At 40.4% G+C, this 23,874-nt stretch overlaps 1 protein-coding gene across 3 annotated transcripts in view; it reads right to left on the bottom strand.

Annotated features, from left to right (window-relative positions):
• Positions 1–4,457: 4,457 nt before the first annotated feature.
• LOC106663170 (MKL/myocardin-like protein 2) overlaps positions 4,458–23,874 on the bottom strand; it is a 104,547-nt gene continuing 85,130 nt past the window's right edge. For all 3 annotated transcript variants that reach the window (XM_014387798.2, XM_014387797.2, XM_014387800.2), the window contains 8 exons: positions 13,390–13,563; positions 7,707–7,772; positions 7,166–7,462; positions 6,956–7,104; positions 6,165–6,900; positions 5,750–6,110; positions 5,548–5,671; positions 4,458–5,484 (listed from right to left, as the gene is read on the bottom strand). In XM_014387798.2, the coding sequence (XP_014243284.1) occupies positions 5,143–5,484; positions 5,548–5,671; positions 5,750–6,110; positions 6,165–6,900; positions 6,956–7,104; positions 7,166–7,462; positions 7,707–7,772; positions 13,390–13,453 (2,139 nt within the window). In that variant the 5' untranslated portion in view covers positions 13,454–13,563 and the 3' untranslated portion in view covers positions 4,458–5,142. The remainder of the gene's footprint in view (positions 5,485–5,547; positions 5,672–5,749; positions 6,111–6,164; positions 6,901–6,955; positions 7,105–7,165; positions 7,463–7,706; positions 7,773–13,389; positions 13,564–23,874) is intronic.

Raw genomic sequence — 23,874 nt, 5'->3', positions numbered from 1 at the left:
TAAGCTGAGGGACTTAACAGTTTTAGGATCTCATAAAAAAGCCTAAAGCCAGAAACACACTGCTACCCGACGCGAATCCAAACTCTGATTTTCCATAAGGTTGCATTACCCCCGTGCACATCTACCCGATGCTACCCGACGCAAATCCAAACTCCGATTTTCCATAAGGTTGCATTACCCCCGTGCACATCTACCCGATGCTATGCCACACTACCTACCCGACGCTCTGCGATCCCCACTGTCCAGATTTTCGTTGGGTTGCATCGAGTACAGTCGAAGACAAAAGAACCGGACACTCATATTTTTATTCAAACTACATGTATTATTGTCGTTATATTAATTACAACATACTTATTTTAATATAAACCAAATTAAATGTGATTAAAAATTAATTATTTTTATTTAAAAAATTAATTTTAATGGTTTGATAGAAAATTAATCAAAACAGCGGAATATGATTTTTTAATATAATGAATTTTACTAACAATTTATTGTACTCGCTTCGGCGGTACATATACTAAAATTGGAACAATTTATTACACGGTTTTGCTCATAAAATTTAATTAACCATTTATTTCATAGTTTTGCTCGTAAAATTACACCATTTTGTAATGTCGGGTAGCATAATGTAATTTTGTCATTATATTAATTAGAACATGTTATTTTCAAGTAAACCAAATTAAACGAGATAAAAATTGCATAAGTTTTTATAAACATTGTTTAATTATGATGGTTAGGAGTAACTTTATTTAAAACAATTAAGTTTAACAAATAATTTATTAGATGGTTGTGCTCATAAAATTTAACTAACAATTTATTACAAGATTTTGCTCAAAATAGTGCATTAAGAACAAAAGATGCATTGCGATTGTGATAAACGCTGTGGACTGTATGCGACGTGTGCTTGCGTCGGATAGATGTGCACACCCTACCAAAACGTGGTAAGGCGTCGGGTAGCATCGGGTAGCGTCGCATCGGGTAAATGTGGTCCTGGCTTAAGGCCTAGTACGATTGAAGTGCTAATTCAAAGTAGAGTGTACGTATGGTATCATGTGATTCTAGATTCCCACTCAGTATGCACGTTTTGCTGTCTGAGTCAAGATAGCAAGGAAGTAATCTGACTTCAGATGAACATGCATTTTACTCGAGAATATTCTTTTTTTCCCGCTCATCATGACAGAAATGTAACTTGTTGATATACCTTTCTCCTGATTGACAAAATGGAAAAAAACCTGCATTGTGGAACGTGGAGTGTAGTGATTATTATATTTATTACAGCTAATCTGTCACAACCGTCACAAATAAGTACATTTCATCAGCCACCACTTCTTCACATTTCACTGATGGTGGTTTCACCGTTGAGCAGTTCAACATCGCAGCATGGTATGGATGTTGAAAGTAGGAAGCGGGGTTTGTGCTCCACAGGCACTGCAGCCTTCTGGCTTATTGTGTACCTTCCTAGTTACCTAGTTCAGTGCAATCAACTCAATCCGTCGCAGAAGTGTTAGGTCATTGACTGTTGCCGATACCATTTCATTCCCTAGGTTTTTTTCCTGTATGCTAGGTTATGCCTACATAGAAGCTTCGCATTGGAAGATGATATCGGTGGCAGTTTCTTCCTCCTCATTACACAATCAGATCTGGGATTGTGTATGCCCATGTTTTCTCAGATGTCACTGGCAAGTTAATAGTCCTATCACTCATCTCAGTCTGGTCCTCTCCAAATACAGCAGTAAGTTTGACAGTCTCAGTGAGGGTTGTTTCAGCATAAGTTTACTGTGTCTAGCATGGCTGGAGCTTATCCATATCTTCTTTTGTTTTATTTGGATCCATTAGGTGATGGAGGATTCTGCATTTGTTTTTATTATCCCAAGTATAGATTCAGGGCCTCGGTATAGGAGTGGTTTGCTTACCATTTCACAAATAAGGTCTTTTTAACCCTAGCTCTGTATTGAAGGCTTTCTGGACCCAGGTCTATAGGATCTTTTTTACTCAGCGTTCAATTTCCTATGAGATCTTAAATTTTTGACCCATGATTTGGGACTACCCTCTTATAAGATCTAGCAGATCCTTTTCTGGCCAGATTGTCTGCCTTTAAGTTACCCAAAATTTCCTTTGCATCCTGATAACGACGGTACCATCAGGTTGCTGTGTTTCCCTTGGTTTTGGAGATTTTGGATGCATTCACTGACTAATTAATTATTCGGAAATCGTGAGATGCAGTCTGGTGTGATGTATGTTTCAGAAAAACATTTTCTTTATCGTGCAAACATTTCGATCTTTATTGAGATCATCTTCAGGGCTCAAAATGTTTGTCTTCTGTGTAATTGTGCCATTATTGTGTGTCGTGTTGAGAGTGCCCAAAAAGGAGGCAAAAATGGCAAAAAGGAGGGAAAATTCAAAAGGTGCGGTTGAGATGGGAAGTTGATGTCCGAGCGGATCGAGTTCACGATAGCTCAACTGGTAGAGCAGCGGCGTATCAAGCCGAAGATCGTGGGTTCGAATCACGCTAGTGCCATTGACTTTTTTTATCTCAACTAAAAACCTTAATTAATTCCATAATAAGTTTGTGTTTGTTCACAAAACGCCTGTATTCCGGTTCCTTTATTTGTTTTGGAGCATTCTGTATCATTGTATTTGATTTCCTACTGCATTCTCCTTTGCAGCTACAGTGTATGTTGATGTAATGCAGGTGTTTCAGGATGTAGTCGCTAGAGTTTATCCACTTCTTTTGTTTTGTTTGGATCCATTCTGCGATGGAGGATTCTTTATTTGTTTTTGTTATCCAAGTATAGGTTCGGGTCCTTTACATGGTCTTAGAGATCCTCCCCTGGCCAGTCTGTCTGCTTTTTCGTTACCCAAAATTCCTCTGTGACCTGGCACCCAAGATACCATCAGGTTGTTGTGTTTCCCCAGGTTTTGGAGATTTTGGTTGCACTGACTAATTTTGATGTAATTTTTTACATGCTAATGCTTTAATGGCTACTTGGCTACCAGATCTTATGAGGATGCCAGTATACTTTTATGATTTTCTAGGACACAAGCATATGTTCTGAAGCTTTTTTAAATTTGTTTAATGTCTGGAGCTTTTGTTTTATTCTACGGTGTATTTTTAAAAATTGATGCAGTCTTGTTCTTTAAAGTCAACAGTATCGATGATTTATGACGAGTTTTTCTTCTAGATGGAATCCCTCACACACTCAAGCCTTTATTAAATATCGCCCTTAATCAAGTGCAAAAAATCTTCTTTAGTTAATTGACAAAATTTTGGTTCGTAATCACTTAATTTTTGGTAGAGTAATGAACATTTTGAGAATCTAACTCTTAAAATAGGACGGACCCAATATTTCTGTCACGGTCTTCTTAGTTTATAGCGGCGATACTTCCATCGTAAAATTGCTCTTGTCCGAGCGTTCCATGTGTTCGCAACAAATGCCCATTTATGTGAGATTCGACACCCCATGCTAAGCTTTTTTTTTTTTTTACCAGGGTTCGCAACAGCAGAGGTTACATCAACCTTCGGGGTGCCTGTGTTTTTGAAAAAAAGCCTATTTGTAAGCATGTAGGGTTCGAATGCAGGACCGCTGGATTCGAACCTGGGACCTTTACCTTACAGTGATGAGCGCCGTGTCAATGCCTAAACCGTTGCCCCCCCCCCCCCCAAGAATTTATTGTGTGTCGAAATAAAGATTTTTATGTCAGCTTAAAGCTTAACAAACAATTCTTGATAAAAAGATGCACGGTAGACCAATGGACACAGTGCGGTCGGAAAAAAGCTGACTGTTTTTAACCTTAACCCCCTGCGAGTACTTAGCATACATACAGAAATACACATCAGAAGCATATTACATATTGGATAGGGATTTTTATTTCATAATAAAAAAAATAAACGTGTTTTTGATAATGATTTTTTTTTCTTTTTTGAAATTATAATACAATAAGTACAATGAAAATTGTCCCTTTTCGACAGTTTCTCTCACATATAACAGACTTCGATACAAATATATATACACAGAGGTCCACATGCGCCGCAATGAAGCAATAACTTCGTTTTTTTTTTTAATGTATAATTACAATTAAAATGTTACATTTTTGCTTAAAAATTACTTATTAATTTAATAAATTCCTTAAAGCCTAAATGTATATAATTTTTTTTTATATATTTCCAATATATAAATTATTTCATACTGTGCAAATCAACAGTACAGGTAAGTTTTTTTGTCATGGAGGAGGAGGGGATGAAAAGAATCCAAATGGTCCCAAAAAATCAGAAAAATTCAGGCAGTGAGCGAATTTTTGTAAAATTGGATTTTTAAAAAATAAAAAATAAGGGAATGCTTGGAATGTCGATGATTTAAAAGAAAGAAAAAGCGAATTAAATGATATTGAGTTTATGCCATTATACAGTGTTTTTTTTGGCTGGTTGCGAGGTCAAACTCTACGAAATTTGTCTTTGATTCGCGTATGATGAAGTTTAAAAAAAAAAAAAAAAAAGAGGAAAACCGGAGGAAGAATATGAGTTAGGCCTTTGGAATGTTTGTGATACGTACGCGGTGGCCGGCGGTGAACGAGGGCTGGTACGGGATGTTTTTCACTATAAAATAATTAACGAGAAACTTGGAACGTCCGATGAGCAGTTTTTCTTTTTTTTAAACAAAAACTATACTAAATTCACTTTCGTTGCAATTATTGTTAATCTCATTTAATAGAATTTTTTTTAAACCGTTCATACGTATAAGTGGATTTACAAATTTAAAAAAAAAATCTATATCCGATATATTTATATATTGTGTATTTTTGATTATTAATTAACCTAAGGCTTGTTTTTTTAAAAATTATTTTCCTTATAAATAATAAATTCATATTTACAAAATTTCAAATATACAATCCAAAATTGTTTTATTTTTTAAAAATATTTTTGAGCGCCTGCCTTGCTTGAAAATTTGCAAGATAGCTTATATTTATTTTTAAAAAAAGAAAAAAAAAAAAAACAGTTTTTATTTAGAAACTTTAGATTAAAAAAAAAAAATTATTTACATAAACACCTATAAAGCATGGAAGCCAGGAAAAATAAATGTCCTTAATAAAATTAACTAAATTATAATGATTATTGTTGACGATTTGACATTTGGGTCGTTGGTGTTAAATGGCAAAATCGATTCGGTCCCAGTCTGGGTTGGAATGGACCACCTTGAATTCCGGGTCGTCGATGAAGAGGTCGAATCCGGTCTGCGGCGACGGCGGCCCGCCTAGGAACGGGTCTCCCTGGCCTGTAGTGCAGCCGCCGTTCCCGCCGGAGATGAGCGAATCGAGCCAGTCGGTGTCTATCTCCATAAGGTCCTGGTCGACGTCCATTCCCTCCATCTGGAGTGATGACAGCTCGAGCGGTTCGGCGGCGGCCGACGCTGGCAGTTCGCCGTTTTTGATCAGGATCTCGAGAACGTCGTCGACTATCTGCGATTTAACATCCTGTTCGAGTGGTGCCTGTTGGAAAAGACAAATAATCAAACCGCTCCTCGTAAAAAGACAAAAAAGAAAAAACAATACCTGTTTGTTTTCCGTTTTGACGTCAAACTTGCTCGGATGTGCGTCAAAGATATCGTCCGATGATACTAAATCGCTCAGTCCATTTGTCATAAATGTGCCAATGAAGTTTGGCAGGGAGACAGTTCTGTAAATGAAACATTTAATATTGAAAATGCGTACGATGATTGATGACACCAAAGATGCCAGCAATGCCAAAAAATACCTGTTGTCTTCAGTCTTTTCCATTTTGATAATGTTGTTATTGTTGTTGTTAGCGATGATCTGCTGCTGGAGCTGTTGCTGCTGATGATTGAGCTGTTGTTGCTGGAGGAAAGCAGCTAGGTTCGCTTTGGCGTTTGTCACTGTTTGCTGCTGGAATGTATTGTTTTGGATGTGGTGACTCAGCTGCCGTTCCAGCTGGTCGATTTTGCGCTGCTGCTCTTTGATGATCTCCTCCTCTTGGGTCTGCGTAGTCTTGGGTGAAACGCGGCCAATCGAGGCCGGCGACGGTGGGCTGACGGGAGATTCAGTCGTGTCCATTACGATCGTCGAATTTACCTGACCTGATGACGTGACGCTGCAAACTGTTACGAATTGATTTAGAATATTTATTTTATTATAATTGTATTGTGATATACCTGAAGGTACTGAGTCTTCTTGAGATGAGCTTTGCACAGTGGAGGTGACGGAGGATGTGCCATTGGCGGACTCGCTGAAAGGCTTGAGACGCTCGATCAGCTGCGGCTTGGCACCGGAGACGGGCAAGTTCCTCCTTTTCAATTCAGCTTTGAGATCACTCACTTTCATGTCCTCAAGGTTCCTGAGTGGAGGAGGAGGGCTGTTGTGAGGCAAGGGAGGTGGTGGAGGAGGAGGGGCGGGGGACATGTCGATACTACTCCCCCCGTTGCTGCTGCTCGAAGGCGATGCAACGGGCTTCTGCGACGCGGGCAGGAGTATCTGCGGGTACTTGTGCTGCCATTCGAGCTGCCACTGTAGGAACAGCTGCTGCTGCTGGAGCAACAGCTCGTACGAGGTTTCGATCGACGAGGAGCTCTGCTGGGAATTCTTCTGGGCATTGGGCGGCCCCTTGTATTCATGGAATTTGATCGTGCGGGCCTTCGGCAACACCTTTGATTTGGACTTCTTCCTCGCCTTGTCCTTGAGAGACGACGAGGAGACCTGTGACGCCTGCTGGCCGTTCTGCTGGACTGTCGCCTGGCGAAACGAAGGTACCGCAGCGGCAGGGAGGGTGAATGCCGTGTTCGGCGGGAGGAGCACCGTGACAAGGTTCGTCATCGGGGAGGACGTACTCGACGTCACCAGTGTCTCATCTGATGCCGGTGCGGCTGCTATCACCACGGGCGTAGGTGCAGGCTAAACAAAACTCTCAATATCCACTTTGAATAATTTTCTTTAAGATTCAACCTACCTGGGGTGTTGCTGGTGAGTTTTGCACAGAAGTTGAAGAAGGTGGTGGAGACAGAGATCCTCCTGAGTCTTCATCCAGCATATAATGATCCGGATGAGTCGGTTTTGTGGCCGTACCTTCACTCGTAGCCTTAAACTCCAGCGCTCCCTCTAATAACACACAAATTATCAATTAGTAAAGGCATAAATATTTCGGATGTTGTTTAGTTACCTTTGATGGCTCTTTCGATGGGTTCTTCAGTGTGTAGGATGTTCTTCTTGATGAGCTCCAACGGACCGGGACGATGCGACAGCTGATCGTTGAGCGAATCCGCAAGCCGGCATTTCTTCAGCATGCGCTGGCGTTCCGCGAGCGAAGGGTCAACGTGCCCGACATCCTCAAGGATGTGCTGTCTCACCAACTCCTCACGGTCCGGCCTCTGCTGTATCTTGGCCTTGAGCAGGTCGCCCATCTTGGCACGCTCCAACTTCTGCCGTTGTTCGTGGAAGCCGGGTGGCGTCTTGAGAGCTGGAATAAGGACCGGGGTCAAAATCGGGGAAGAGAAATGATACAAACCGGCCAAGGGGAGAATGAAAATAAACTAACAATGCTTGATCTCGGTATAATGGCTGACAACCAACCACCTCTGACATCAGCTATTTACAATTTTTTTTTTTAATTTATAAAAAAAATACATATTTGTAACAAGATGAGATTCCTCTCATTCAACTTCAAAAAAATTCAGAAAAAAAAATCATCTGAAAACACTTACGAGGCATTATTCCTTGGGCGACGAGCTGATTGATCGGCCTCCTCAGCATCAGCTTCACCTTCAATGCTAGAACACAAATGGATTTACATTAGATGACGTTTCTAGGACGCAGAGGTGCATATAAAAAAAACACACGCACGTTGTTTGGCACTTGTCAGTTTTCTGAAATGAAACGTCACTCTAGGCCTGTGCCAACAAGAACAAATTGAAGGGCATACCAACTGGTTTAGATTTTATAATGGAAACAATGAAAACTGACTGAGTGAAAAAAAAGCTCCTTTATACCAGGCATAAAAAACGTAAGACACGGAAAGAAATCTATCAGGAGTTCAGAAAGCTCAGTAATTTACAGTACAGTAAATGGTGAGGTATAAAAGTGAAGTCAAAGTATATTACTTTGTATTAGGCTTTAGGTTTACAAACAGCTGAAGCTCCTATGTATCAGGCAACAAGAAAAGAAAGGAGTTAAATAGCATTTTAAGAGGAAATTGATTGTTTGAAAGGCAAAATGTATGAGTAAGGAAAGAAAGAGAAAAAGAACATCGAACTTTATGGCATAAAAAGGTAGCAAAAGTGTACTGGTTGAGTGATAAACAAAAATCTCTACAGATAATGAAGCTCCTATGTATCAGTAAGTAAGAAAAGATAGGAGCTATATAGATTTAAAAAAATTTTTAGACCCATTTTAAGATGAAAATGGATGTTTGAACGTTCTCTGTATAAGGAAGCAAGAAAAGCTAGGAGTTATACAGATTTAAAGATTTTTTAGACCCATTTTAAGATGAAAATGGATGTTCGAAACGTCCTATGTATCAGGAAGCAAGAAAAGATAGGAGTTATATAGATTTAAAGAATTTTTAGACTAAATAAGATGAAAATGGATGTTTGAACGTTCTATGTATCAGGAAGGAAGAAAAGATATAAGCTATATAGATTAAAGATTTTTAGACCCATTTTAAGATGAAAATGGATGCTGGAAACGTCCTATATATCGGGAAGCAAGAAATGATGGGAGTTATATACATTTTAAGACTTTTTTTAGACCCATTTTAAGCCGAAATTGGGCGTTTGGAAAAGCTTAGTATCAGTAGGAAAGAAAGAGAAAAATAACATGTTACTTAATGGCATAAAAAGGTAGCAAAAGTGTACTGGTTGAGTGATAAACAAAATTTTCTACAGTTAATGAAGCTCCTGTCAATCCGGAGGAAGTTATATCGCATTCTGAGGCATTAAAGCTTGTTCGAAGTTCCTATGTATCAGTAAGCAAGAAAAGATAGGAGTTATACAGATTTAAAGATTTTTTAGACCCATTTTAAGATGAAAATGGATGTTTGAAACGTCCTATGTATCAGGAAGCAAGAAAAGATAGGAGTTATATAGATTTAAAGATTTTTTTAAACCCATTTTAAGATGAAAATGGATGTTTGAAACGTCCTATGTATCAGGAAGCAAGAAAAGATAGGAGTTATACAGACTTAAAGATTTTTAGACCCATTTTAAGATGAAAATGTATGCTGGATGTCCTATGTATCAGGAAGTAAAAAATGATGGGAGTTATATAGAATTTAAGACAATTTTTAGACCCATTTTAAGCCGAAATTGGGGGTTTGGAACGGCTTATGTATCAGTAGGAAAGAAAGGAAAAAAGAACATCATACTTTATGGCATAAAAAGGTAGCAAAAGTATACTGCTTTGGTTGATAAACGAAATTTTCTTCAGTTATTTAAGCTCCTGCCAAGCCGGAGCTTTTGAGGTTAATCGCATTTTGAGGCATACAACTTTCAAGCTCCTCTGTATCAGGGGTGTTAGAAAGATTTGACACGTTATTAGATGGTAAAAGTACTTTTTGAAGCTTTATTTTTTCGAATTTTACGTCAAAAAAGAAAAGGGAGGTGTTTTGAAGCTCCTCAGAATCAAGGGGCAAGAAAAAAAAGGAGTTATGACGCATTTTAAGCCTTAAAAGCTTGTTCGAAGCTCCTATGTAGGAAGCAAGAAAACACAGGAGTTGTATGAACTCATTTTAAGCCGAAATTGGGCGTTTGAAAGGCCTTCTATATCAGTAGGCAAGAGAGAGAAAAAGAACATCATACTTTATGGCATAAAAAGATAGCACAAGTATACTGCTTTGGGTGATAAATAAAATTCTCTACAGTTAATGAAGCTCCTGCCAAGCTGGAGGGGGAGTTATATCGCATTTTGAGCCATAAAAGCTTATTCAAAGCTCAGGAATCAAGATATATAAACATAAGGGAATTATATCGAATTTAAATGAATGTGTTTTTGAGGGTCTAAGTACCAGGCATCAAAGAGAGAAGTGACATCATATTTGGTAGCTTAAAATATCAGTTAAAAAGGTGGCTATAGCTCCTGGCTATTAGGAGGCGATAAGGGGTGTGTTTTGGACACTTGTATTTATTCACTTTTTTGGAAAAGATAGTTCTATTCACAATAGTTTACGAAGATACTTTGGCAAATGGACGTGACGACTATAGCCCAAGCCCAGGGTGTTCCGCGTTACCGTCCACGATGGTCTACAGCGGTTTAGGGCCAGTGGAAGGTAGGGGGTCGACCGCGATATACGATAGATCGTTTTATTACTCTTACCGCACAACGCAACCGTAATTTAACGACTTTCTTCACAGATAGTCAACTCCGGTCCGTAATGTAAAGTTGTGTATAGAAAAGTCATCTGAAGGTTTCATGAGAACAGCCTAGTCTGTAGACGTCCCCCAACAGGTTCTTCATTACAGGAACATCGAGAAGAAAGGCGACTACTCGCAAATCAGTATCTCTCTTGGACACTTGAACAATTGGGGGGTCTCTTCACTGCTGAGTGCCGGTTTGGTTTTTGGCAATCAGTTGCTTCATGTGCCATACGTGAGTAACAGCCTAGATGGTCAGTTATGGCACGGAATCAACTCATACCCGCACCGAACTGATTATCATAAGTAATGGATCTTTGACTAAGGTACATTGAGGAAGTTCTGGAAGTTCTGGTCTTATTTGCTCCATTTATTGCGGATAACGTGTTATTGTCGATTTGTCACCCATTACTTGGACGAAGTAAGGATTATAATAATGAATTGGCAAGCTCGTTCTGCTGACATGAATCCCAGAGAACACTTCTGGGACATGATAAAGAGACGGTATAGGCATCGTTCGACGTCTCCAACAAGCGCTGCTTCAAATCGCTGTTGAAGGATGGGATTCTGATGTCCGGTCGCCAAACAAACCCGAATCAGTATTTACTGCTGAAACAGCATTAGTACACATAGAGATGAAAGGACGGCAAGGGGACGCGCCTTAGTTTTCCCAAACTCTTGTAGATTAAAGGCAGGCAAGGACGATGAAGTGGATTAACGTAGCGTGGAGAATAAGCGTGTTTCGTCGGCCGTGTTCGAATTAGACACGAGGTGTTGACCACGGGGTTTAAAAATACAGCACCACCATCCCAGACCCAGGTAAATTCATAATTCGACCATCTCTAAATTAATTTAAAAAAATAATAATAAAAATAAAGTAATATGAGACAATGGGGAATTCAAAAAGACCTCTTATAAAATCAATTCTGCACCCGAAGTAGACCTCTAAATTGAAGAAATTATGTACGTATCGAACAACACGATCGACATGGGGATCCCCTTTTCTATCAAGGGCAAAAAAGTGAAACTAGGATATGGAGAATCCTTCACTCGGATGATGTAAATTAGGTTTTGCCGTTATGTCGAGTCTGGGAGGAAACGTTCCCATCCCACGATTACAGATTCTGAAACCCTGAACATCTCAACGTATTTGTCCTGCATGGTCGAGCGCTTCGGCCACTTGTTAATTGAAAGATATATTCATGGGAGGAAGACATTTATTCGTAACGAAACTACTTGATACGATGTGTGCCAGCCACCATTTGACGTGGCAAAGAACGGGGGCAGAATGTTTTCCACGAGGTATGGTACTGCCAGGAGGACAGAATAGAACAGGACATCAAAAGTCATTATTCTATTCAATTACACAATGTGACGGAAACTCTTCAAAACGAGTATTAGGTATTACGAAGGGATAACGGTGATAGGATGCCGCCCACAGGCATTCTTCTGCTTCGTACTCGTAGACAGAATGAAGCGAATGAAGCTGAAGATCATCCATGTGACTCCGTACTAGCAGTCAGAATGGAGAAAGATGTCATCCATGAGACTCCGTACTAGCAGTCAGAATGGAGAAAGATGTCATCCATGAGACTCCGTACTAGCAGTCAGAATGGAGAAAGATGTCATCCATGAGACTCCGTACTAGCAGCAGACAGAATGGAGCAGGAGGTCATTCATGAGACTCCATACTAGCAAACAGAGTAGAGCAGGACGTCATCCATGAGATAGTACTAGCAGACAGAATGGAGAGGGTCATCCATGAGACTCTGTACTAGCAGACAGAATGGAGCAGGAGGTCTTACATGAGACTCCGTACTAATAAACAAATTAGAGCCAGGAGATCATCCATAAGACTCCATACCAGAAGTCAGAACGGAGAAAGAGGTCATCCATGTGATTCCGTACTAGCAGACAGAATGGAGAAGGTCATCCATGAGACTCTGTACTAGCAAACAGAGTAGAGCAGGACGTCATCCATGAGATAGTACAAGCAGACAGAATTGAGCAGGTCATCCATGAGACTCTGTACCAGCAGACTGAATGGAGAAAGAGGTCATCCATGAGACTCTGTACTAGCAGACTGAATGGAGAAAGAGGTCTTCCTTGAAACTCCGTACTAATAGTCAGATTAGAGCCAGGAGGTCATCCATGAGACTCGTACTAGCAGACAGAATGGAGCAGGTCTTCCATGAGACTCCGTACTAATGATAGAATAGAACAGGAAGTCATGATTGCCATTAACTTCTCCTTCAGTGCTGGGAAGCACATGTGGGCAAGAGGTCACCCAAGAGGGACTATTTTTCTTCGTAATAGAAAACAGAATGGAGCAGGTCAGGATTCTCTTATCTTCTAATTCTGTACTGGGGAAACAATATTGGGCAGGAAGTCCTCCAAGAGGGACTATTCTACTCCATGACAGAATACAGCAAGAGGTCATCCATGTGACTCCGAAATAGGAAGACAGAATGGAATGGTAGGTAGTATTTTCTAAATATGTCCCTTTGTTCCAGAAAGATATAATTGATAAGATGCAGTCATTGGGATATTCTTTACTTATGACTTTTAACAGATAATAAAATTGATAATATAATATTGGACAAAATACTATTAATATAGTTTTTTAAGGAATTATTTTGACTTTTTGGACAACGTAACTTAAATCTTAACGGGATTGTTGTCGAAAATGAATGGCCTTTACCGTTGCACATGTTCCATGACGAGAGGTCCTAAATCAAACGATAACATCAAGACAGCGTACTAATACCGGTATGCAGGCACCGCTACGATAAATCACAAAAAACGTCAAAGGAAGGAATAATCATTAGTAATGAGCTCTCTGCACGGTCTTTTTATGCGGTTTTACAATTTCTTTTCTTATCATACTCATAATCATGTTGACTAAGCAGGCCTAGTTCCGAGGGGGGCCTGGCACCGGGGTCGCTTCTTTTTTCCTGTGTAACGTGCCAAAATATGCGGACGCCCCCTGTGCCAAACGCCCCGTGGCACCCGGCCCGGTAAAGGTTCCCAACGTACTCACATTCTTTATTCTTATCCATGTGGGAATGGAGAGGGGACTCGTCGACTCCTGGAGATGGCTCCATCGCTGGAGCCTTCTCTCCGAACCACTCCGGGTAGATGGAGACGAGGGTGTGCACCAGATCCGCGTCAAGCTGCAGTTTGAAATAAACACAGCACTCCCTCCTACCGTACTCTGAAACATAAGATACATAACTTTAAGAAATAGTATAAACATACAATTGGTCAATAAACAGAAACATAAACAGAAACATAAACAGCATAATGACATGACCTACGAACTAAAGGAAACTTTTAAAAGGACGGCACTAGGTTTATGGCTTTAGGCATTTCGGAATTGTTTTGCACATCTGCTTTTTTTTCTCTTCCCCCTGGAGTTTCTAAACAGGGTTTTACATTTCCCTCTTCGGAGAATGTTTACGAGACATCTATTTGTTTACAGAAGTGGGCTAGAAAGGCGCAGCGCATTCCTATCTTCGTTCCACGCGGTGCCCCGTCAGACTGGAAACACTTCTTTGGGTGGGAAAAAAGGTAAAAAGCGGTGTTTTCGATTGCATTTAGACTCATCTGGGAAAACGGTCCCTATTGTTCGCGAACAATGCCATCGAACCTTGCACAAACCTGAGACGGTTCGCATACCGCAGTATTTCTGGAAAGGGCGACTTGCTGACTATTGAGGTTGCGAAAACATTAAATTTTATAACTGTTGGGGCCTGCCATCTTATTTTACAGATACTTTGATTTGGATTAGTGTAATCCCCAATCCAGCTCCTACGCTCCTAACAGAACTAGTCCTGTTCTTCTATGATCGAAAGGTTCCTCAGGCCTCTCTTTTCTCTTGCTTTTCTCTTTCTTATTAATAAAAAAAAGTCTTTAATTACGCGACTCTCCGAACACCCTCTGTGCTTCGAAATCGTTATCTTCTACCTGAAAATCATCCGAGATTCTCGGGCGAGGTCAGGGGAATCGGGCCCGAGCTCCCTATGCTTCGTGCAGCCGTCGTCTGAAGGAAGGTGGCAAGTACCTTATAATCCCTTCGTTTATTTTAATTTCTAATTTTTCATAAATTTATTAACTTTTCATTCCCATTTTTTCTTTTCGCTTTTCACGGTAGTGGCCGTAACATTGGTCCTCCGGGCCGGATTGAAAAAAAAATCAGTCCTAATTCCTTCTAATTTGTACAAATAAATTCAATATTTTTTCAATTGATCCTCTTTTCCCTAAAAGAAATAATCCACGCCTTATTTCTTTTAGGGAAAAGAGGATCAATTGAAAAAATATTGAATTTATTCGTACAAATTAGAAGGAATTAGGACTGATTTTTTTTTAATCCGGCCCGGAGGACCAATGTTACGGCCACTTCCGTGGAAAGCAAAAAGAAAAAAATGGGAATGAAAAGTTAATAAAATTATGAAAAATTAGAAATTAAAATAAACGAAGGGAGAGATGTATAAGGTTGTTACATTGGTCCTCCGGGCCGGATTAAAAAAAAATCAGTCCTAATTCCTTCTAATTTGTACGAATAAATTCAATATTTTTTCAACTGATCCTCTTTTCCCTAAAAGAAATAAGGCGTGGGACAACTAACCTTTCGGTTCACCTCTTTCTCGACACCACGATCCATTTCATTATTATGAAATAATTATCCGAAAAAATTATACATCTTTAATTTTTTTCTACCAGAATCACAGGTGACAAAAGTATACCTTTCTCTCACAACGATCCAAAAGATATAATTTTAAACTAAACTTTCTTTATTCAAAGATCGTCTTAGCTTATTTCCCCAGGCGCTAGTATAGCCTTCCAGTAGACATGTTTCTGCCTATGTTTTTCTAATTTTGCTGATTGTTCAGGACCAATGGATAGAACGACTTATTATTTTCCTTAGTTAGTAAGAATGTAAACACTTTATGCTAATGTTTACATCGGTAGCATTTCGTCACTTGGGAATATCAGTGTTTACTAAGATGTTGAACCGGCAAACGCGTTTCGGCATTGCGCCATCTTCAGGGACAGGAAGGAGAGTTCCTCAAGACAGTTAATTACCCTGTTCCGGTTCAACATGAGTTCAACACCGACTCGCAGACCAATACCCATCAACTTACCTACCTTTATTAACATTTCAACGCGTGATTTTCGAGTAAGAGTTTAAAATCGGTCGGAACGGTGCCCAAGCGGCCAGAAACATTAATGAAGTCTGTGGCACTGGCACTGAGAGTGAGATCACTGTTCAGAAATGGTTTAAAAAAATTTCGAGATTGAGAGTTTAACCTTAAAGGCTATAGTCGTGGAAGCATTTCTTTCCTCGAGGTTTTGTGTCTTACCAAACAGACACAAACTTCCCATCTCAACCGCACCTCTTGAATTTTCCCTCCTTTTTGCCATTTTTATCTCAACTAAAAACCTTAATTAATTGTAATATATGAATTGGTCAAGCGGACCACGAAATTAGTGAATTTAACTGTTACTTGTGTTGAAAAGTGATTCTCTACGATAACAGTAGACGTTGGAGGAGGTCATCATACTGTCCAAAGCCAACAACTCATCAAAAAAAGCTGATGATCACACTGCCAAATGTATTGCTCTCAAATAGAAGCAATGCACCAGATGGCATTATTGAAGCCATCCTTTGGTCAATCGGAAAATGCAGTTACAAGACAATCACAAGTGACACACGAAAACTATTAGATCAAGGTTATGGGATTCTGCCTCAACCTCCCAGTTCCCCAGACCCCACTTGCTTACAAAATTTATTGATCAAAAATCGTTAGAAAATGCGTTCACAGAACTTGTTAATAATAATGACTCGAAATTCTATTCAGAGGGTGTAAAGAAATTGCCATCGCGTTGGGAGAAGTGTATTGAGAGTGATGAATTGGACTAATGAAAAGTCGGTCAATTCAATGAAGGTTTTCTTCAGAGCTTATTACCATTTTAACAAATCGAGTTGTTTTTGTTAGCTTTTGACGGCACCTTGGTTCTTTTTATAAGCCCCTAAATAAAATAAAATATTCTACCTTTGCAGTATAAATGTCCAAAAATGAAGTGTAACGACAACTAAAGACCTAATATAACTTTGTTAGCTGTAGGCTAGGATAGAACTTTGTTTTAAAGCAAAGTACTGTTTACTCATTTGAATTAAGAGGCTAGGAGGTCATGGGAGAGATATTTTTAGACGTTGCGCTACAATGGAAGGCCTTATGGAAGATAGTAAAAAACGCTTTATCCACCGTACGTTTCGACGCCAGGAGAGGGCCACTTGTCGTGGGACGTCCGGTTGTAAATCGGCAGATCGTGTACCGATGACGGTGTAGGCGGTTTTGTGAATGGAAGCCCAGAATCGGGCCCGTAGGCGTGGCAAGGACAAAGCCCACGTCCTCAGGCAGATCGACCCACACCCGGGCCCACGCCCCGGGGGCCTTTCTCTGGACGGAAGTGATCCACGGGGTGCAGAGGAACACACAAAGCACTCGGTGGACCGGGGACCGAGGGCTGCAAGAAGACGGCCGAGCCCGTGATTCAAATGCAAATGGATGAACAGTTACCCATCACATTGAAAACACAACAAAAAAACTATGTTTTTACCAAATCTCTCCTGATACACTTCCATCTCCAGGCAATAGCGATTATAGTAAAATCACTTTGTACTCAACTTGCACCAAATTAATTGTTGATGGTGTCCTGATGATGTGAAAGACTATTGTCAACAAATTAATTTTTTATGGTATCTTGATGATGGAAACGGCTACTGTACACCTAATTATTTTGGTGATGGTGTCCTGATGATGTGAATGACTGTTATCAACAAGTTAATTTTTTAAGGTGTCCTGATGATAATCATCAAAATAATTGTTGATGGTGTCCTGATGATGTGAATGACTGTTGTCAACAAAATTAATTTTTTATGTTTACTGATGATGGAGACGGCTACTGTAACTAAATTAATTGTCGAAGGTGTCCTGACGGTGGGAATGACTATTGTCAACAAATTAATTTTTTATGATGTCCTGATGATAATCATCAAAATAATTGTTGATGGTGTCCTGACGGTGGGAATGACTATTGTCAACAAATTAATTTTTTATGGTGTCTTGATGATGAAAACGGCTATTGTACACCCAATTATTTTGGTGATGGTGTCCTGATGAAGGGAATGACTATTGTTGACAAACTAATTTTTTATGGTTTCCTGATGGTGGGAATGGCTACTGTCACCAAATTAATGGTTGTGTCCTGATGATAGGCATGATGCAGGGGAACGGGAGGTTCGAAAAAATTTCTCTCCATTTATTATAATTTTAATGGTTTGTCCACCATTCGAGAATTATGTTTTACTCTCCCCTGGCTGTGGGTGGGCCGATTCTATTTCATCTAGAAACCCGCCGACAGATGGTGAGGCTCGTTGCGCAATCGGATGGCACATTTCCCAACTTCTCCGAGTAAAAACAAGAAAAAGAAACAAGATGATAAAGCTATATATTAAAAAGCAATAATTCGGCCAAAATAGGGACAGGAATTTGACGCGGAGGAGGCTTTAAATCCGCGACCCGGTTTTTTCCATTAAATAGTTCTATTGTTGGATGAAAGGAGTGTTTTATTCCCGTATTTCCTGTTTGCACGGAGCCGGCCTATTTTCAAATCCGACAAGTCAATTATCCGCGTTCTAGCAGGCCAAAAACAAAAAAGCCCATAACTTTCAATTAGCACCAATAGTGGAGAACTAGTGTAATTTCGTAATGGCCCGTTGACGACAAATTTTACCCACTTTAATGCGGAATATAGTCGATCGAATCGATAACCAAAAGCGGACGCAAGGATTCCGCAATGACAAGCTGTGAAAATATTTTTGTTATCTTTAATACGAGACTCAGTGGTTCTTCTTTAATGCCTTTACTCCGAAACGCACTGGGCTAGCCTGTGATGTCTTTCCTCACGAGTCCCGAGGAACCTCTAGAATTCCCTGTCTTCACCCCGCGATCCTATAGTTCTATGGATAAATACCAGTGACGAAATTTCTACTGGCGTATTAATTCTAGCTTCCTGATACTAGTGTTCAACGTCTTTGCCTCTAGACCCACTGGTTTACTTAGTTTCTAGGTACAGTATCTAACTTCCGTGCATCATCATCATCTGCTGATTCTTAGCTTCCTGATACCAATATAAAACCTCTTTTCATCGCGACCCAGTAGGATCTTCTTGACTCCTCATACCACTACATTACTTCTTTCCTTGGAAACCCACTGGTTTATCAGGGTTATCGATACAATATCTAACTTCCGGCATCCTGACCAAATCCTAGCCTGTTGACTCTTAGCTAACTGATAACAATATAAAACCTCTTTTCATCAAGACCCATTAGGTCATCGAGCCTACTTCTTTTCTTCGATGCCCATCGTTCTGCCTAGGTTCTCGGTACAGTACCTAACAGCCGTGCCGTGGCCCACTGATTTTAGTTACGTGAAATCAGTATCTAATTTCTTTCCAACCCCACATAGTGAAACTCATAGCTTCCTTACATCCATGTAAAACCACTTTGCATCGCGACCCAATAGGTCTCTTAACTCCTCATAGCACTATTTACTTCTTTCCTTCCAAACCCACTGGTTTATCAAATTTCTCGATACAGTATCTAACTTTCGTGCATCCTGACTCACTGATCTATCTGATGACTCTTAGCTTCCTACCAATATAAAACTGATTTTCATCGAGACCAACTGTTCCCCAAACCTACTGATACCCACGGGTTTACCTAGTTTCTTGGTACAGTACCTAACTGCTGTGCATCGTAATCGGTATCTAAATTATTTTCTAACAGACATAGAGAAACTCTTAGCTTCCTGATACGACTTGAAACCACTTTTCATCGCGACCCAGTAGGGTCTTCTTTACTCCTCATACCAATATTTACTTCTTTCCTTCGAAACTCACTGGTTTTCCAAGATTCGCGAAAGGGTGTCTCTAAATTATCTGCATCGTGGTCTAATAATACCCTAATCGGGCCTGGCACTTCAGCTTGTTCTAGAAACTACCTTCTACACACCTCCTCAAGTCATCCCTGACCTACAGGAACTTGACAATGGGATCGGATCATTTCACTTCGGACAGGGTATCGTCGTCCGACTGATATTGTACACACATGACATCAGAACTGCGGGGTTCAACAATCCTTCCAATCTGCGCTGAATCCAGGCCCTAGAATCATGAATGTTTAGATCCATCGTCAAGTCGACGTCGAGCGTCCAACCGAACTGTCCATAATGACCTACAAGTCTCTACAAGTATTTATCTAACCTAGCAGCAACGAAATTCTCTTGCCCACCCTCTCTTGAATCGAGCATCTTGCTGCGAGACCCACGGGTCTCCAGTCTACACAGAATAAAGTAAAAAACGTCAGTTAAAAAACTTAGCAATAGATTAGGGATGTGTCAGCAAGGAAGGCAGTTGGAAGGTGTGTTTAGTCCAGTTTTTTCATGCGTTTTGTATACAGATCACGGAGGCTCTTTCGCTCTGACGAAACGACCCGGATGGCATTCTTGTGCCTTTTTTCCACGTCCGACGCCAAGGGCTCGTTGCTCACGAAAAGCAGTTTCGTCGTTTCGCCATCACAATTGCGAAAATTTAAGTCGGTCAAATAAAGCAAATAATATAAAACTTAAAAAAAATTTATGGTAGAAATCAAAACAGGAAACTAATAATAAATCAAGAAAATTATACTTTAGGGGCAGATATTTTAAAGGCTTTTCCAAATGGAACACCTGCTATACCGTTGGGTTTTCCTTCCACAATCCTGATACAAGTCTTTAAAGCTTAAAATGTGAAAACTTTTTTTTTTTTTTTTTTTTAAAGAAATCCCTTTATTAAAATGCAAAATTGATATAAAAACCTGGAATTATTTCAGGTTTCACTTGTTTAGTTGTTACAGCCAAATAAAATCGGCTTAAAATAATTGAAATTTCAACGCCACCAAGAAAACTACAACAATTAAAAACTTTTAATAAATTTATTTAGAAATCGTGAGATGCGGTCTGGTGTGATGTAGGTTTCAGAAAAACATTTTCTTTATCGTGCCAACGTTTCGATCTTTATTGAGATCATCTTCAGGGCCTGGGATTTACAAATTAATAAATTGATAAAGTGAGGTAAAGAGGGTGAAATTTAATTTTTATCTAAATGCACGAGCTCCTTTTCGACCGTATTTCCTATATAAAACTAGGGATCGGGATAAAAGAGGCGACCACAAGTTCTTCTGAACTTCTACCTGAGTTGATCTATTGTGCTCCACTGTTTTTCATAACTCACTGGCCAGCTTCAGGTTGTCAATCAGCCTCCATAGCTTTGCCAATGGTTCCTTAGTGTAGGATCTTGCTTGCGGTTTATCTTGTCCCAGTTGCAAGAATGTGCACCTACATAGACTTTCACAGAAACATAAAATGTGTTCTGCGGTCTCCTGGCAGTACCTGCAAGGTGTTTCTTCTGTCTGAACTATCCGGTGCATGTGCTTTCTGAAGTGACAGTGCCTGTATATAGCTTTGGACAGCTGTGCGTATGACCGTCGTTATTACCTTGTTGGACAGCGAAGGATCGGACTACGTAGGCGTAAGCCTATGGTGCCCCTGGAAAGCGCATGGCAGGTGTAGGCTGAGCTCGACGAGAGGATTTACCATAGGCGGTACTCCTCTAGGGAGTGGCTAGCAATTCCACTTTACACAAAACTAACGGAGCGGATCCGGTAGTTTCGACGCTAGAGAAGCCCCAATACTCTGGGAGGTAGAGTGGCCTTTTTTATCTAGGGAGTGCGCGAGAAACCAGGCTGTTGTATTTAGGTTTAGGTAGACCTATGCGCGCGGCGTACGGTCTGATGCTTAATGCAGACCCGACCACTCGGAATGGGCAAGCGGGGAGCGAGGTTGTCTTGGCCCTTCGGAGCTGAGCTGCCTCTACACCAATGCTGCGGCAGTAACACCATTCTGTCGTATGCGGAGGTGCGTCAGCTCTCATCTTGAGGATCAAAACGTCCGATAAGGCCGAATAGGCTAAGCGGGGACGTTAAAGAGAGAGTCCTTTTTAGGATGACCAAGTATGCGGGAACCCAAAAAGTACAACCGTAATCGCGGTTCGGTTGTTGGTTGCCTTCCAGTAATTTTGCGTATGATCCTTCTACGAATCTCTTCATGTGCCTTATACCTGTGATATAGTTCCACCAGGTTTTAAGATGTATCCTCTTTTGTGGCAGGATGCTAAGCCACCGTCAGGACAGAGAGTCAATGTTGGCTCCCTCTTTGGCCAACAAGTCAAACTTTTCCTTGCCTCTATGCCCCGAGTGCCTAGGGACCAATGCATGGTCAGGTCATTAGTGTCATTCCATCTGGGCCTCGATGCAGTTCCAAACACTCTTTGCATTCACCTCATGAGGCTAGGGCAGTTAGTGCTGCCTGACTCTCGGAGAAAATGGCTATCTTCCGGGAATGTATTCCTAGCCTTTTGGTTTCTCTGGGGCATTGTTCAACCCCTATGATTTCGGAAAACAGTAGCATATTTAGATAGGTTTACCGGCAGTTCGGTCTTTGGGTTCATAACGAAGACTCCAGCTACCCGCAGTTTTGGAGCTATCCTGTGGAGTTTGCCTTTAGCAGTGTTCCTTTGGCCCATTCTTCCCGTTCTGGTGTCAGTACCTCATACTTTTTAGTAAAATTGTGTTTTGGAGTAGTGGCATCAATTGGTATGTCCAAAATTGCTCTGCCTGAATCTCCTCCCTCAGTTTCCATTGTTTATATACATAGCTTATCCTCGCAGATGCTACATAAAACTGATACAAGTCTTTAAAGCTTTTAAAAAGAAAATAATCCCTAATTTTTTCCTAAAAGAAAGCTCTTTTATCATGCAAATTAAGAATTTTTCAGTGCGAGCGAAACAGCTAGGTTTAAAGGTGAAAGTTTTATATAATAATCTGTTTATTATTTCAAAGGCTTTAAGAATGATGTTGAAGGATGGGGTTAAGGGTCATTAATTTTGGTCGCCTGGGAAAATCAGAGGGAAAATAATAAAAAAAAATAATAACGGCCTCGTCCCACGTAGATTATATATCGCCTTGTTACACCTGCGTGAACCTCGCGCGCCTACGCTCATTTGCGAGCCATATGGCGAAAAATGCATCGTTAAAAAGCACACCTTGAGATTTTATTTTTGACCGGAGAATTTAAATGTTGTAAAAAATGTTTTCTATTGGAAATGCGAGGGGTAGAACTACCCTTTTATACGATAATCGTTTGATGTTACAAAGCGCGACAAAACGGGCCGGGGAAGACCTGATCTGTAAGTCATCGCCCGGTGGCATTTCGGAGAGTATAATTGTACCTATGATTGTATCGTTGTTTTTTTGTCGGCCCACGAACGCAATTGACGCCAGGTGGTACCTTTTTTCGGACGTCCTTGGCCGAATTACGAACCGGGTACGCCTCCCGTTCCTCGTCAGGCACGGTAAAAGCGAGAACCGACGGACCGAACGTCATAGGCGTTTCGTACGAAGTTGCCCGGAAGGATTTATTTTACTAACCCTCGCTGCGACGTATGTTATTTCTGCTTTCTTTCCAACTCGTGTGTACAAAAGGTGGGATTTATTTCTCTCGACCAGCGCGGAGTGGTGATTTGGAAGGGAAAAACAGGTGAACCAGAATGACAGGATTTCTGATTCGATTCCTGACGGCCTTTTGTCCCCGAGAATCAACTAGATAGCCACAGCGTTGGATATGTACATCATTTTCCCTTTATTCGGTCCGCTTATTTTCGCTTTGTTAAGATGATTACCCAACTTTGATTTTTACAACTCGCAAATGACTCTTCGGGCCTCTGTCCCGCTATAAGATAGAGCGTCGGTGATATTTTTTTATCACGCCACCCGAGCTACTCCAGACGTGGGAGGCCAGTTTCCAAGCAGTCCGCTCGGAAACCGGTACTTTTCCGGAAATATTATCGTTATTAGAGAATTTTAGAAAGAACGAATATCTCCTGTTAAAAGTTTCTCTTCGGAATCACTCTAAAATAATTTGTCGTTGTTAGGACCACGTCTCTATTTACAAAGTAGTACGCATTTTCTAGCCTTGTTGTTCGCCAAGATTGATTTTATATGTAATTGCTCACTTTGCAAAACCCGTCGGCATAAAATTTCTTCTCAAAGACGTAAATGTACAAAATGTTTCTTTCTGGTCGTATTTGTGTGACCATTAGACTATTTATTCTATTATTACACTAGAAACACTGCTAAACCTACCCCCATTGGAAATATTTGTACGCGGAGAAGCGAGGAAAAGCCCATTTAGGCTTCATAAACAATCAAATTGGACGGAAACTAAATATTTCAGACACCCAAAAAATTAATAAAATGAAGAATGGGGACCGACTATATGATCCCGGAACACATTCTTTACAACATCCTTTAAAGTCTCAACGAACTATAAAGAACTCAAGAACATGAGCAGTCAAATTCAAC

The sequence above is a fragment of the Cimex lectularius genome, unplaced genomic scaffold (genome assembly GCF_000648675.2).
Source record: "Cimex lectularius strain Harlan isolate CLEC.00 unplaced genomic scaffold, Clec_2.1 scaffold330, whole genome shotgun sequence".
In the NCBI taxonomy this organism is placed as follows: domain Eukaryota; kingdom Metazoa; phylum Arthropoda; class Insecta; order Hemiptera; family Cimicidae; genus Cimex; species Cimex lectularius.
The sequence above is the reverse complement of the archived record's forward strand: the minus strand, read 5'-3'. Positions and strand labels throughout refer to the sequence as shown.